The sequence below is a fragment of the Ornithorhynchus anatinus genome, chromosome 2 (genome assembly GCF_004115215.2).
Source record: "Ornithorhynchus anatinus isolate Pmale09 chromosome 2, mOrnAna1.pri.v4, whole genome shotgun sequence".
Classification (NCBI taxonomy): domain Eukaryota; kingdom Metazoa; phylum Chordata; class Mammalia; order Monotremata; family Ornithorhynchidae; genus Ornithorhynchus; species Ornithorhynchus anatinus.
The window spans coordinates 135965245-135980517 of NC_041729.1; the positions used below are offsets into that span (position 1 = coordinate 135965245).

The window sequence follows — 15273 nt, forward strand, 5'->3', positions numbered from 1 at the left end:
AGGGACAGAGGAGTGAAGTGATTTGCCCAAGGTCACCCAGCAGACAGGAGGTGGAGCTGGAATTAGAACGCGTGGCTTAGAAGTGGAAAGAGCACAGGCTTGCGAGTCAGAGGATGTGGGTTCTAATCCCGTCTCTGTCACTTGTCAGCCGTGTGACTTTGGGCAAGTCACTTAACTTCTCTGCGCCACAGTCACCTCATCTGGAAAATGGGGACTAAGACCGTGGGATAACCCGATGACCTGGCATTTACCCTAGTGCTTTGGACTACACATAACTGACACATAATAGCGCTTAACAAATACCATCATTATCATTATTATCATCCATCTACCAGCCCTGTGCTCTAGGCCAGGCTGCTTTTCTAATTAGTTGGGACTATGTTGGCCAAACTGCCCAGCCCAGTGCCCGCTGACACCAGCTGCCCATGTTCAGTGTAAACTCTCGGACTTCCGCCTCCAGGACGGGGCCCGCTCATTTTCTCCTCATGGCATTGGGGAACTTGAGGTGCGGCTGAACCAGAATCCAACTGGGTGGTAATGGTCGAGGGAGCGGGGATTTCTGTCCCACATCATCCCTAGTGAAGTCATCTAGTTTAATCCTGGACAATCTGGGCTTTAGCTCACCTATCCTTTTCTGTGGTATTTGTTACGTGTGAAGTATTACAGTGTGGTATTTTATGGTATTTGTTTAATAATAATAATGTCGGTATTTGTTAAGTTAGCGCTGGGGTAGATACAGGGTAATCAGTTCCACTTGAGGCTCACAGTCTTCATCCCCATTTTACAGATGAGGTCACTGAGGCACCGAGAAGTCAAGGGACTTGCCCAAAGTCACACAGCTGACGGATGGCGGAGCCGGGATTAGAGCCCACGACCTCTGACTCCTAAACCCGTGCTCTTTCCACTGAACCGTGCTGCTTCTCCATTTTGTTTAGTTTAGTATGAGTTTAGTTTCTGTTTAGTATTTGAGAAGCGGCATGGCGCAGTGAGAAGCGGCATGGCACAGTGGATAGAGCATGGGCCTGGGAATCAGAAAGTCATAGGTTCTAATCCCGGCTCTGCCACTTGTCTGCTGTGTGCCTTTGGGCAAGTCACTTCACTTCTCTAGGCCTCAGTTACCTCATCTGGAAAATGGGGATTGAGAATGTCTGCTCCCCCTTGGGACAAGGACTTAGTTCAACTCAATTTGCTTGTATCCACCCCACCACTTAGTACAGTGCCTGGTGCGTAGTAAGCGTTTAATCAATACCATTATCATTATTATTATTATTATTAAGTGCTTACCACGTGCCAGGCACCATTCTAAGTGCTAGGGTAGATACAAGCTAATCGGGTTGGACACAGTCCGTGTCCCGCAAGGATTTACAGTCTTCATCACCATTTTACAGATGAGGTAACTAAGGGACAGAGAAGTGAAGTGATTTGCCCAAGGTCACAAGAACCCAGATCCTTCTGACTCCCAGGCCTGTGCTCCATCCACTAGGCCACACTGCTTCTCTGTCTCTGATCAAGCCCTGGAAACCTTTATGTTAAGGGCTTTCATTTTCAAAGCCCAATCTCCCTCCTCCTAAGATCCTACCCCTAAGCCCGGTGGCTTTGAAGTGGCCCCTTTCAGTAGGAGAAGCACAATGGCCAGGGAACCCATAGATGTGGGTTCTAATTCTGCCACTTCCATTTGCTTGCTGGGTGACCATGGGCAAGTCACTTTGCTTCTCTGTCCCTCAGTTTCCTCACCTGTAAAATGGGGATTCAGTAGCCATTCTGTCCCTTTGTGAGCCCCACATGGGAATGGGTATGTCCAATTATCTTTTATGTGTCAAGCACTTACTGTGTGCCAGCCACTGTACCAAGTGCTAAGGTAGATATAAGATAATCGGGTTGGCCATAGTCCCTGTCCCACCGGTGCTCACAGCCCTAATCCCCATTTTACAGATGAGATAACTGAGGCCCAGAGAAGTGAAGTGATTTGCCCAAGTTCACACAGCAGAGAAGCAGGATTAGAACCCAGATTGCCTAACTCCCATCCCCGTGGTCTTTCCAGTCGGCCATGCTGCTTCTTGATCACTCAATCAATCATATTTATTGAGCGCTCACTGTGGGCAGAGCAGTTTACTAAGCACTGACGGCTAGCAAAATCTAACAATATAATAAATTTGGTAGACACATTCCCTGCCCACAACAAGCTTACACTTCAGAGGGGGAGAAGGACATTAATATAAATAAATAAATTACAGATCTGTACAGAGTGCTGTGGGGCTGAAGGGAGGGGGCGGTGAATAAAGGAAGCAAATCAGGGTGACACAGATGGGAGTGGGAGAAGAGAAATGCGGATTTAGTCAAGGAAGGCCTCTTGGAGGAGATGGACCTTCAATCCTGCCTTGAAGCGGGGGAGCGTGATCATGTTAGTAGTATTTGTTAAGCGCTTACTATGTGCCGAGCACTGTTCTAAGCGCTGGGGTAGATAGAGGGTGATCGGGTTGTCCCACGTGGGGCTCACAGTTTTCATCCCCATTTTACAGATGAGGGAACTGAGGCCCAGAGAAGTGAAGTGACTTGCCCACAGTCACACGGCTGACAAGTGGCGGAGGCGGGATCGTCCGTCAGATATGAAGAGGGAGGGTGTTCTGGGCCAGAGGTAGGGCGTGGGTGAAAGGTCCAATGGTGAGATAGATGAGATGGAGTTAGAGTGAGTAGATTGGCTTTAGAAGAGCAGAATGGGCAGACTGGGTTGTAGTGGGATAGCAGCCAAGTGAGGTGGGAGGGGGCAAGGTGATTGAAAAACACACAGAATGCAATGATAGATCCTTCTTTTACTTCCACGGCATCAAAGCGTATGCGGCCTCCCTTCCCCTGCTTTTCCCTGTTGGGAGGAGGGGTAAGGTTAGGATGGGTTTTCAGTGTAAAGCAAAATGGTTGACCTTAGCCAGGTGGGCCAGCAGCTCTGCCACTTGTCAGCTGTGTGACTGTGGGCAAGTCACTTCACTTCTCTGTGCCTCAGTGACCTCATCTGTCAAATGGGGATTAAGACTGTGAGCCCCACGGGGGACAACCTGATTCCCCTGCGTCTACCCCAGCGCTTAGAACAGTGCTCTGCACATAGTAAGCGCTTAACAAATACCAACATTATTATTATTATTATTAACCCGATGGCAAGAGAGCCTAGTTCTAAAACCATTTTATTGTTCGCTTCAGCTGATCTAACCGGCCTCTCTTCCTGTTTGTGTGTGTGTGTACTTGTGTCAGGATGAAATTCTGACAGTGATCAGGAGAGTGGATGATAACTGGGCCGAAGGCATGCTGGGAGACAAGATTGGAATTTTCCCTCTCCTCTATGTCGAGGTAAGATCCCAGCGGCGAGCCACTTCCCACCCTGCCTCTGCTCCCTTTGGCCTTTACTATTTGCTTAATCCAGAGCTGGGTGACTGCAACCTGGGAGTTTTCCCTTCTGAGAGAATGTCAGGTTCAAACCCTTCAAGATTATCCGGCGATCAAAGCCGGGGCCGGGTTGATTTCGCTCCAACTGCAGCAGGCATCAGGCGATCAATCAATCAATAGTATTTACTGGGCACCTACTGTGGGCAGAGCAGCGTGCTAAGCGCTCTGGAGAGTACAGTATAATAGAGGAGGCAGAAATGATCGCTGCTCTCAAGGTGCTAGCAATCTAACAAGTGGCCGCCATTTTCCCACTCCAGACTCCGGGGAGACGGGGCCGGGGTTCAGGAATGGCTCCTTCACGCTGAAGCCGGGAAGGAGGGATGGAACTTGAATGGCGTCGGCGGGTGGGGTCGGCCAAGAAGGGCATGAGCTCTGTAATGGAGGGCAGAGCAGGTGGCAAGAAACGACCTCCCACTTGGGCCTCGTCGATACCCATTGGCTCTGGGTCAAGTGGCCAGGGTTATATGGTGGTTTTGGCCATGGGGGCCTGATTTCCTCATGTAGATGGAGGCCAAAAGTGGGGATTTTAGAGGTCTGGGAGGGGCACAGGCTTCAAAGAGTTGGCAGGGAAGTTGGGGTCTTTTCAGTCCTGACTGGAAACTCTGTGGTCTTGTCAGAGAGCAGGGAGTCCATTTTTTTGTTTCTGGATATTTTATGGTATTGGTTAAACGCTTACTATGTGCCGGGCACTGTTCTAAGCACTGGGTAGCAAGGTGAGAGACTGGTGGGGCAGGGTTGAGCTGGGCCTAGGGGAGAGCGGGTTTTGGAACTCCAGGGGGCAGGGAAGAGAATCCCCCCATTTGGGGTTGGAGGGCACCACACCTCTGGATTGGTAGATACAAACTAATCAGGTTGTATCCCACATAGGGCTCACAGTCTTAATGCCCATTTTACAGATGAGGTAACTGAAGTCCAGAGAAGTGAAGTAACTTGCCCAAGGTCACCCAGCAGTCGAGTGGCAGGACCGGGATTAGAATTCAGTTCAAAAAGTTGCGGGGGCCGTCACCCCCAGTGAAGTTGTTGATGGGTGTCTTTTGTGGAGGGGAGACTATTTCTTGGGAAGCGTCTCACACCGCGATGTCCCCGTGCCCGGCCAATGACCCCGATCCAAGGCTGCGGATTCAATCGGTGAACCGGGACTGTCGATCCAGAGAAGGAGGGAGTGGAGAACGCAGGCAAGCAGGATGAGATCCATAGGTACGACGAGCCAGAGTGGCTTAGGGCAGAAAGAAGGACAGTTGGAGCAGCAAAACGCGATATGGAATTTTATTTCCCGGTCGCCGGGCTTCTTGCCGCTTGACACGTGGTTCTGGTTTGGAACCCCAAAATCCTCCCTAGTTTGTCGAGGGAGCCTCGTGGGGCTGAGAATCCATGCATGGATGACAAACTCCCCAGACAGCCTCCTCAACCCGTCAATCACTGGTATCTAAGGAACACTTGCTGGGTGCCAAGCACTGTAACGATAATAATAATAGCTGTGGTTCTGGTTGAGTGCTTTCTATATGTCAAGCACTGTATTCAGCGCTGGGGTAGATACATGTGGGGCTCACAATCTAAGTAGGAGGGAGAACAGGTATGGATTTCCATTCGTTGCTTCCTTCATTCGATAATATTTATCGAGCACTTACACTATACTAAAGACTTGGGAGAGTACGGTATAATAGTAATCAGACACATTCCTTGTCCACGACAAGCCTGTAGATGAGGGAATTGAGGTACAGAGAAGTGAAGTGACTTGCCCCAAGTCACACACCAGAAAAGTGGCAGAGCCGGGATTAGACCCCAGGTCCTCTGCCTCCCAGGTCCATGCTCTGACCACCAGACCATGCTGCTTCTTTGTACTAAGCACTTGGGAGAGTACAGTAGAGTAAGTACATATAATCCCTGCCCTCGAGGAGTTTACAATCTAGCCTGGGTCTGCCTTCTATGGGAATCGACCAGGTTTTCGTTGAGTTTTTGCTGCCCTGCCTGAAAGCACCGTGCTCCCAGGGCCTTGATTTCACAGCAGCCTCTAAAGCTGCTTCTGTTTCCCGAGGCTGTAGCCTGGAAGGCAGAAATCCAGGTTCTCCCAGCCGCAGATCTGCCCCATCAACATTTCCTCTTGCCCCTTGGGAACCTCCGCTCTGTGCTCTAGACTGTAAGTTCCCTGTGGGCCGATAACGTGTCTGTTTATTGTTGCACTGTCCTCTCCAAAGCTCTTAGTACAGAGCTTTGTACGTAGTAAGCGCTCAATAGATATGATTGGTTGATTTATTGCTCCAGACTAAAGGAAAGAGCCAGGTAGACAGGCCATCCTTGCTCCCCAAACCACTAGCCATCTCTGACTCTTTCCCCTCTTTCTCTGCCCCAGTAATCCTGAAAACCTGGAGTCCAGCAAGACCCAGCCATCCCTGACTATCCCCTGCTCTCTCTGCTATTTCACCCGGACAATCCATCCATCTGTTTCCAAAGCCCGGACGGTCTTTTTCTGCTCCAAAATGTAAAATTTCAAGCTGGCTTTGGTTGGGACTGAAAGAAATGAGCAGAATTGTAGTGGAGGTCTGGGTTTAATACCAAGCCAAACTTCTCTCCTGTCCCTGCCCTCTGCAGCTCATTCATTCATTCATTCAATCGCGCTTACAGTCCCTCAACGAGCTTATAGTCTAGAGGGGGGAGATAGACATTAATATAAAAAAATAAGTGACAGATAGATACATAAGTGCTGTGAGGCCTGGGGGGGGGGGGGGGGATGAGCAAAGGGAGCACGTCAGGGTGACACAGAAGGGAGTGGAAGAAGATGAATGGGGGGCTTAGTCAGGGAAGGCCTCCTGGAAGAGGCCTGTGCCTTCAATACCTTCACCGGGGCAACACTTTTAACCAATCAAGTGGTTTTTATTGCACACTGCTTGTACATGGGCCTGGGTTGTGTACTAACAGTAATAATACCCGGAGCTGGTACTGAGTTGGGAGGGTACGATTTATTTTCCCATTATCTCATCTTTTCCTGCCAAGAGCCCCGTCAGGCGAGCGTTATTATTCCCATTATACAGGTAAAATAACCCGAGGCGGTTAAATGTGGCTTTTTCTAGGCCGCTTATCCAACCAAAAGCAGACCGAATCATTTTGATAATAATCGTGTTATTTCTTAAGCACTTAATAGGTGCCAATGAATTTGTTATAGCAATACACGTGCTAAAATTGGAATGATACAGAAAAGATTAGAATGGCCCCAGAGTAAGGATGACACACAAATGTGGGAAGCGTACTCTCTCTAGATTGTAAGCTCGTTAATAATAATAATAATAATGATGTTGGTATTTGTTAAGCGCTTACTACGTGCAGAGCACTGTTCTAAGCGCTGGGGTAGACACAGGGGAATCAGGTTGTCCCACGTGGGGCTCACAGTCTTCATCCCCATTTTACAGATGAGGTAACTGAGGCACGGAGAAGTGAAGTGACTTGCCCACAGTCGCACAGCGGCCAAGTGGCCGAGCCGGCATTCGAACCCATGACCTCTGACTCCAAAGCCCGTGCTCTTTCCACTGAGCCACGCTGCTTCTGCTCGTTGTGGGCAGGGAACACGTTTATCAACTTTGTCGCATTGTACTCTCCCAAGTGCTTAGTACAGCGCTCTGTATAAAGTAAATGCTCAATAAATACCATTGATCGATCGCTTGATTGATTGCCAAACGCTGTATAAAGCAAAGGGGTAGATAGAAGAGAATATAGAGTCCCTGCCCCACATAGGGCTCCCAGAGGGAGAAGCAGTGTAGCCTTGTGGAGAAAACAAAGACCTGGGGGTCAGAGGACCTGGGTTCTAATCCCAGCTCCACCACTTCTCTGCTGGGTGACCTTGGTCAAGTTACTTCACATTTCTGTGCCTCATCTGAAAATGGGAATCAATACTGTGAGCCCCACATGGGACGTGGACTGGGTCCAACCTCATTAGCTTGTCTCTATCCCAGCCTTTAGTATAGTGCCTGGCACATAGTAAACACTTAACACTCGTGAGAAACAGCATGGCTTAGTGGAAAGAGCAGGGGCTTAGGAGTCAAAGAATGTGGGTTCTAATCGCAGCGCTGCCACTTATTAGCCGTGTGGCTTTGGGCAAGTCGCTTAACTTTTCTGTGCCTCAGTTACCGCCTCTGTAAAATGGGGACTAAGACTGTGAGCCCCACGTGGGACAACCTGATCACCTTGTATCTACCCCAGTGTTTAGAACATAGAAACCATTTAAAAAATACCATTATTATCATTATTATTGTACATTCCAAGCGCTTAGTACAGTGCTCTGCACATAGTAAGCGCTCAATAAATCCTATTGAATGAATGAATGATTATTAACAAATACCAGGAAAAAATAATGAAGACGGAGTCCTCATTTTACAGATGAGGAAACCAGGACTAGAGCCCAAGTAGGGGCTCTTTCTAGGGGGCTATGCTAGCGAAGCACGTCAAGTTTGACCAGCCCGAGCCCCTGCCGTCGACCACCCTGTGGACACGGGGTCAAAGGGCAAATGAACCTGACCCGAAAACTGGCCCAGAACTGAGACCTGAAGATATGACAGAAACCCCTGTCTGATCGCCATTTACCGAGTTGGGGTGCCATTTGCCGGGGACAGTTTGGGCCTGTTAGTTTGGAGATGGTGGAAGGAAAGGGGAGAAAATTCACCCATCCCTTTCACGATATAAATCAATCAATGATATTTATTAATAATAATAATGTTGGCATTTGTTAAGCGCTTACCGTGTGCAGAGCACTGTTCTAAGCGCTGGGGTAGATACAGGGTAATCAGGTTGTCCCTCGTGAGGCTCACAGTCTTAATCCCCATTTTACAGATGAGGAAACTGAGGCACAGAGATTGAGTGCTTACCGCGTGCAGAGAACCGTACTAAGTGCTTTGGAGAGTACAGTAAAAGAATATAACGGCCACATCCCCTGCCCACAATGAGCTTACAGTTTAGAGTGGGAGACAGACATTAATATAAGAAAATAAATTATAGATAAGGACAAAAGTGCTGTGGGGCTGGTGGGGGAGGAGTGAATAAAGGGAGCAAGGCGGGGTGACAAAGAAGAAACATGAATCCTCTAGCTCAGAGGGGTTCAGATCTTTGAAAAATGGAAAAGGGACTTAGTTGTAGTAGTCGTAGAGGGTATTTGTCATAATAGCATTCATTCATTCATTCGACGGTATTTATTGAGCGCTAACTGTGTGCAGAGCAATGTACTAAGTGCTTGGAAAGTACAGTTTGGCAACAGATAGAGAAAATCCCTACCCAACAACGCTGGGCTCAAAGTCTAAAAGGGGAAGACAGACAACAGAACAAAACAAGTAGACAGGCATCAATAGCACCACAGTAGATAAATAGATTTATAGAGATGTGCACATCATTAATAAAATAAATAGAATAATCAATATGTACATGTATACACAAGTGCTGTGGGGAGAGGAAGGGAGTAGAGCAGAGAGAGGGAGTAGGGGCGATGGGGAGGGGAGGAGGATGAAAGGAACAGGAGGGCTCAGTCCCGGAAGGCCTCCTGGAGGAGGTGAGCTCTCCGTAGGGCTTTGAAAGGGGGAAGAGAGTTCGGTGGATGTGAGGAGGGAGGGCATTCCAGGTCAGAGGTGGGACGTGGGCCAGGGGTCGACGGCGGGACAGGAGAGAACGAGGCCCAGTGAGGAGGTGAGCGGCGGCAGAGGAGCGGAGCGTGTGGGGTGGGCTGTAGAAGGGGAGAAGGGAGGTGAGGTAGGAGGGGGCCAGGGGATGGAGAGCTCTGAAGCAATAGTGAGGAGTTTTTGTTTGATGCGAAGGTTGATAGGCAACCACTGGAGATTTTTGAGGAGGAGGGGTGACGTGCCCAGAGAGTTTCTGTAGAAAGATAATCCGGGCAGAGGAGTGAAGTATAGACTGAAGTGGGGAAAGACAGGAGGATGGGAGATCGGAAAGGAGGCTGATGCCGTAATTCAGTCGGGATATGATGAATGATTATACTAACATGGTAGCGGTTTGGATGGAGAGGAAAGGGCGGATCTTGGTGATGTTGTGAAGGTGAGACCGGCCGCTTTTGGTGACAGATTGGACGTGTGGGGTGAATGAGAGAGTGGAGTCAAGGATGGCACCAAGTTTGTGGGCTCGTGAGACGGGAAGGATGGTCGTACCGTCCACGGTGACGGGGAAGTCAGGGAGAGGACGGGGTTTGGGAGGGAAGATGAGGAGCTCAGTCTTAGACATGTTGAGTTTTAGGTGGCGGGCAGACATCCAGGTGGAGACGGCCCGGAGGCAGGAGGAGATACGAGCCTGGAGGGAGGGGGAGAGAACAGGGGAGGAGATGTAGTTTTGGGTGTCGTTTGCATAGCGATGATAGTTGAAGCCGTGGGAGCGAATGAGTTCACCAAGGGAGGGAGTATAGATGGAGAACAGAAAAGGGCTAAGAACTGACCCTTGAGGAACCCCGACAGTTAGGGGATGGGAGGGGGAGGAGAATGAACGGCCAGAGAGATAAGAGGAGAACGAGGAGAGGATGGAGTCAGTGAAGCCAAGGTTGGATAATGTGTCGAGGAGAAGAGGGTAGTCGACAGTATCAAAGGCAGCTGAGAGGTCGAGGAGGATTAGGATAGAGTAGGAGCCGTTGGATTTGGCAAGAAGGAGGTCCTGGGTGACCTTTGAGAGGGCAGTTTGAGAGGTGGAGTGGAGGGGACGGAAGCCAGATCGGAGGGGATCCAGGAGAGAGTTGGAGTTGGGAATTCGAAGCAGCGAGTGCAGACGACTCGTTCTAGGAGTTGGGAAAGGTAGGGTCGGAGGGAGATAGGGTGATAACTGGAAGGAGCAGTGGAGTCGAGAGGGTTTTTTTGGATGGGGGAGGCGTGGGAATGTTTGAAGGCAGAGGGGAAGAAGCCACTGGAGAATGAGCGGTTGAAGATGGAAGTTAAGGAGGGGAGGAGGGAAGGGGCGATAGGTTTTATAAGGTGAGCAGGAATGGGGTCCAAAGCCCATGTGGAGGGGGTGGCACTTACGAGGAGGGAGGACATCTCCTCTGAAGATACTGCTGGGAAGGACGGGAAAGTAGAGGAGGGGGTTGAGAGCTGGGGTGATGAGAAGGGGGAAGGGTGACTTTGGGGAGCTCAGACCTGATGGTGTTAATTTTCCTCATGAAGCAGTTGACCAGATCGTTGGGATGGAGGAGAGGGAGGAACAGGGGACCCGAGGAGGTAGTTAAATGTCCGGAACAGCTGATGGGGGTGTTGGGCGTGGACATCAATGAGGGAAGAAAAATAGTTTTGCCTGGCAGAGGAGAGGGCAGAGTTAAGGCGGGAAAGGATAATTTTAAAGGGAACAAGGTTGGCTTGGTGTTTAGACTTTCGCCAGCAGCGTTCAGCTAGTTGTAGTAGAGTAGGGTTGAAAAGATCAGTCCCGGATATAAAGGAGTCTAGTGCCAAATCCATATGAAGGGGGCAGACCAGTTGAAACCTGGACCTTCCAGTATAAACCCAGTCTTATACTATTTACGACCTCTTTCCGGCTCAACTGGCTCCTGCTTTCTCCACCACCAAGTCAGTCCTGAATCCAATCGATCAATCAATCCATAAATCAGTGGGAAGCAGCGTGCCCTGGTGGATACGGCGCGGGCCTGGGGGTCGGAAGACCTGGGTTCTAATCCCAGCTCTTGTCTGCCGTGTGACCTTGGGAGACTCACTTAAATTTTCTGTGCCTCAGTTACCTCATCTGTAAAATGAGGATGAAATCCCACTTCCCAGGAGGGACATGGACTGTGTCCAACCTGATTACCTTGTTTCTTCTACCCCAGGACTTAGAACAGTGCTTGGCACAGAGTAGATGTTTAACAGTTACCACAGTTATTACTATTATTATTTGAAGCAGTTGTAGAGTTGTAGCTCTAGAAGTAGTAATAGAATTAATAGTATTAGTAATCATACTGGTACTAGCAGCAGCAGCACGGCTCAGTGGAAAGAGGCCGGGCTTGGGAGTCTGAGGTCTTGGGTTCTAATCCCGGCTCCCCCACTTGTCAGCTGTGTGACTTAGGGCAAGTCTATTCGTTTCTCTGGACCTCAGTTACCTCATCTATAAAATGGGGATTAAGACTGTGAGTCCCACGTGGGACAATCTGATAAACTTGTATCTACCCCAGTGCTTAGAACAGTGTTTGGCACATAGTAAGCACTTAACAAATGCCTTTATTATTATTATTATTATTATTGTTATCATTGGAAGCGCAGCTCTCCCAAGAGGCCTTCCCAGACTGAGCCCCACCTTTCCTCATCTCCCGCTCCCTTCTACGTCGTCCTGACTTTTTCTCTTTGCTCTGGCCCCCTCCCACCCCCACAGCCCTTATGTACATATCTGTAAGACTGTAAACTCGTCGTGGGCAGGTTTTGTGTCCGTTTATTGTGGCATCGAACTCTCCCAAGCGCTTAGTACAGTGCTCTGTACACAGTAAGCGCTCAATAAATAAGATTGAATGAATTTTGGATAATCAGATCTAACTCAATATGACCCTCAGAGGGGTCCCCATCTAAGAGGGGTCCCCGATTAGCCTGTAAACCCGTCAAAGGGCAGGGACTGTCTCTATCTGTTGCCATCTTGTACATTCCAAGCGCTTAGTACAGTGCTCTGCACATAGTAAGCGCTCAATAAATACTATTGAATGAATGAATGAATGAAAGAGGGAGAGAGAGCAGTATCTTACCCCTGGAGGCATCACAGGGTTTAAGTGACTTGGCCAGGAACTTGACTTCCAGGTCCATGACTCTCTGCAAGACCATTTCCTCTCCATGGTGCCGAACTGCTTCTTGCTGGGATCTCTGGGATTACTCGAGGGGACTAATAATTATAATAATAGTGGTATTTATTAAGCCTTTATTTTGTGCCATGACTTCATGAAGCCCTGGAGTGGATACAAGATTGGACACAGCCCCTTTCCTGCATAGGCTCACAGTTTTAATCCCCATTTTACAGATGCGGTAACTGAGGCAGAGAGAAACGAAGTGACTAGCCCAAGGTCACACAACAGACATGTGATAGAGCCTGGATTAGAACCCATGACCTTCCAACACCCAGGCCCGTGCTCCATCCTCTACGCCATGCAAAGAGACACCGTGTGGCTTAGTGGAAAGAGCCGGGCTTGGAAGTCAGAGGTCATGGGTTTCTAATCCCGCTCGGCCACTTGTTAGCTGTGTGACTTTGAGCAAGTCACGACTTCTTTGTGCCTGTTATCTCACCTGTAAAATGAGGATTAAGACTGTGAGCCCCACGGGGGACAACCTGATTACCTTGTATCTACCCCAGTGCTTAGAACAGTGCTTGGCACATAGCAAGCGCTTAACAAATACCCAAATTATTATTATTAAAAAGGAAGCAGCGGTGGCCGGAGCAGGGGAAGAGAGAAGTTATTTCTTCTGCCTCCAGTGACAGTAGAAGCACAGGTTCCCATCAGCTCTAGCTGCCGCTACTCCAGCCAATCAATCAATTGTATTTATTGAGCGCTTACTGTGTGCAGAGCCCTGTACAGAGCACTTGGGAGAGTCCAATATATCAGTACAGTGAAACAGGGTTGGTAGATACATCCCATGGACACGAGGTGCATGTAGTCTAGAGGAACTGCAGTCCAGTCTATAATCCAGTTCATTGGCTTCAGCTCCAGTGGATCGAGCCCAGGTTCATGCGGGAGCCCAGAGCAAAGTGTCCCTCCAATCAATCAATCAATCAATCAGTGGCATTTGTTGAGTGGATTTTGGAGCAAATTAATAACGTTGGTATTTGTTAAGCACTTACTATGTGCAGAGCACTGTTCTAAGCGCTGGGGTGGATACAGGGTCATCAGGTTGTCCCACGTGAGGCTCACAGTTAATCCCCATCTTACAGATGAGGTAACTGAGGCCCAGAGAAGTGAAGTGACTCGCCCACAGTCCCACAGCTGACGAGCGGCAGAGCCGGGAGTCGAACCCATGACCTCCGACTCCTCTTTCCACTGAGCCACGCTGCTTCCCCAAATTAAATTAAATTAAACCAAGGCGGTCTTTGGAAGGCCAAATGACTCGCCTTTAGCATATTTTGGGCACATCGACGGGAGGACTAATTCTCCGGAGAAGACACTAAAGCTAGGAAAAGTCAGGGGGAAAACGTGGAAGAGGGGGACCGGCAGCTAGACGGAAAGAGACCAGAACAACGATAACGGAAGGACCGTTCGAAAGGTTGCGGATTATGGCAGAGGACAGGACGTTCTGGAGAAAGTATAGCCATGGAGTCGCTATGAATCGGAAACGACTCGACGGCACTTAATAATAGTAATAATTACCGTGTACAGAGCACTTTACCGATCATCTGAGAGAAAGTACAATGCAGTGGAGTTGATAGAAAGGATCTCTTCCCTCAAGGTGCTTGGGAGTCAGAGATCATGGGTTCGAATCCCAGCTCTGCCACTTGTCAGCTGTGTGACTGTGGGCAAGTCACTTCACTTCTCTGGGCCTCAGTGACCTCATCTGTAAAATGGGGCTGAAGACTGTGAGCCTCACGTGGGACAACCTGATTCCCCTGTGTCTACCCCAGCACTTAGAACAGTGCTCTGCACATAGTAAGCGCTTAACGAATACCAACATTATTATTATTATTATTAATCTCATTTATTTTACCTCCAAGCATCCGAGGGAAGATATCTTCTCTAACATGGGCACACTGTCTTGTTACTAGATGGATATGTCCAAAAACGCAACCGCCCGGACCTCTCCTGAGAGCCCGTTTCACACAGCTTTCTTGGTGACACTAATGAGCAAATTAAGGGGATCAAGGCTGCTTACAAAGGGCCAGGCTCAAGGGCCACTGGGGATGACCTGTGTTCGAATCACACCTATCTACTCTGTGACCTTGGACAAGTCACTTCACTTCTCTGTGCCTCAGTGGCCTCATCTATAAAAGGGGATTCAGACTATGTGCCCTACGTGGGACCTGGACTGCGTCTGTCCTGATTCGCCTGTAGGTACCCAGTGCTTAGTACAGTGCCCGCCACAAAGTAAGTGCTTAACAAATACCTTTTTAAAAAATGAGAATGCTGGCACTGGCCTCCTCCTATCTCTAAGAGTTGGGCTCCTCTGAGCAAGTCCACAAAGGCAGGAAAACAGTTTTGTGTTTGGACTGTGTTCTCCCTTGCTATCTTCACTGCCTATTGCCTCAGTCTCTCCTGTCCCGCCGCCGACCCCCAGCCCACGTCCTGCCTCTGGCCTGGAACGCCCTCCCTCCTCAGATTCATTCATTCAATTCATCCAGTAGGATTTACTGAGCGCTTACTATGTGCAGAGCACTGTACTAAGCGCTTGGAATGTACAATTCGGCAACAGATAGAGACGATCCCTGCCCGGTGATGGGCTCACGGTCTAAACCTCACAGAGCCCCACCTTCAAACCATCCCTGAAGTCCCATCTCATCTCCTCCAAGAGGCTTTCCCTGACTGAGCCCCACTTTTCCTATCTCCCACTCCCACTCCTGACTTCCTCCCTTTTCTCTTCCCCACTCCCAGCCCCACAGCACTTATATGTACATATCTATCATTTCATTTATTTGTACTGAAGTCTATCTCGCCCATTCTAGACTGTGAGCTCAATGTGGGCAGGGAATGTCACTGCTTATTATCGTATTGGACTCTCCCAAGCACTTAGTACAGTGCTCTGCGCACAGTGAAGTCTCGATAAATACGATTGAATGAATGAATATTGCCCCTGGGTTGGAGAAGCTCCTCCTTTATTTAATTTCAATGATCAACATGCGTTCAGTCATTCAATCATTTTTATTGAGCGCTTAACTGTGTACAGAGCACTGTACTGAGCGCTTGTGTGGGTGGGGGGGAGGAGG

At 49.1% G+C, this 15273-nt stretch overlaps 1 protein-coding gene and 1 non-coding gene across 2 annotated transcripts in view; both read left to right on the forward strand.

Annotated features, from left to right (window-relative positions):
• Positions 1 to 15273, forward strand: part of SH3RF3 (SH3 domain containing ring finger 3) — a 122422-nt gene that overhangs the window by 18085 nt on the left and 89064 nt on the right. Inside the window, exon 3 of the mRNA XM_039911207.1 lies at positions 3244 to 3339. Within this exon, the coding sequence (XP_039767141.1) occupies positions 3295 to 3339 (45 nt within the window). The 5' untranslated portion in view covers positions 3244 to 3294. The remainder of the gene's footprint in view (positions 1 to 3243; positions 3340 to 15273) is intronic.
• Positions 6583 to 6689, forward strand: LOC114809390. The gene has a single exon (XR_003757177.1). It is a non-coding gene; the product is annotated as a U6 spliceosomal RNA (small nuclear RNA).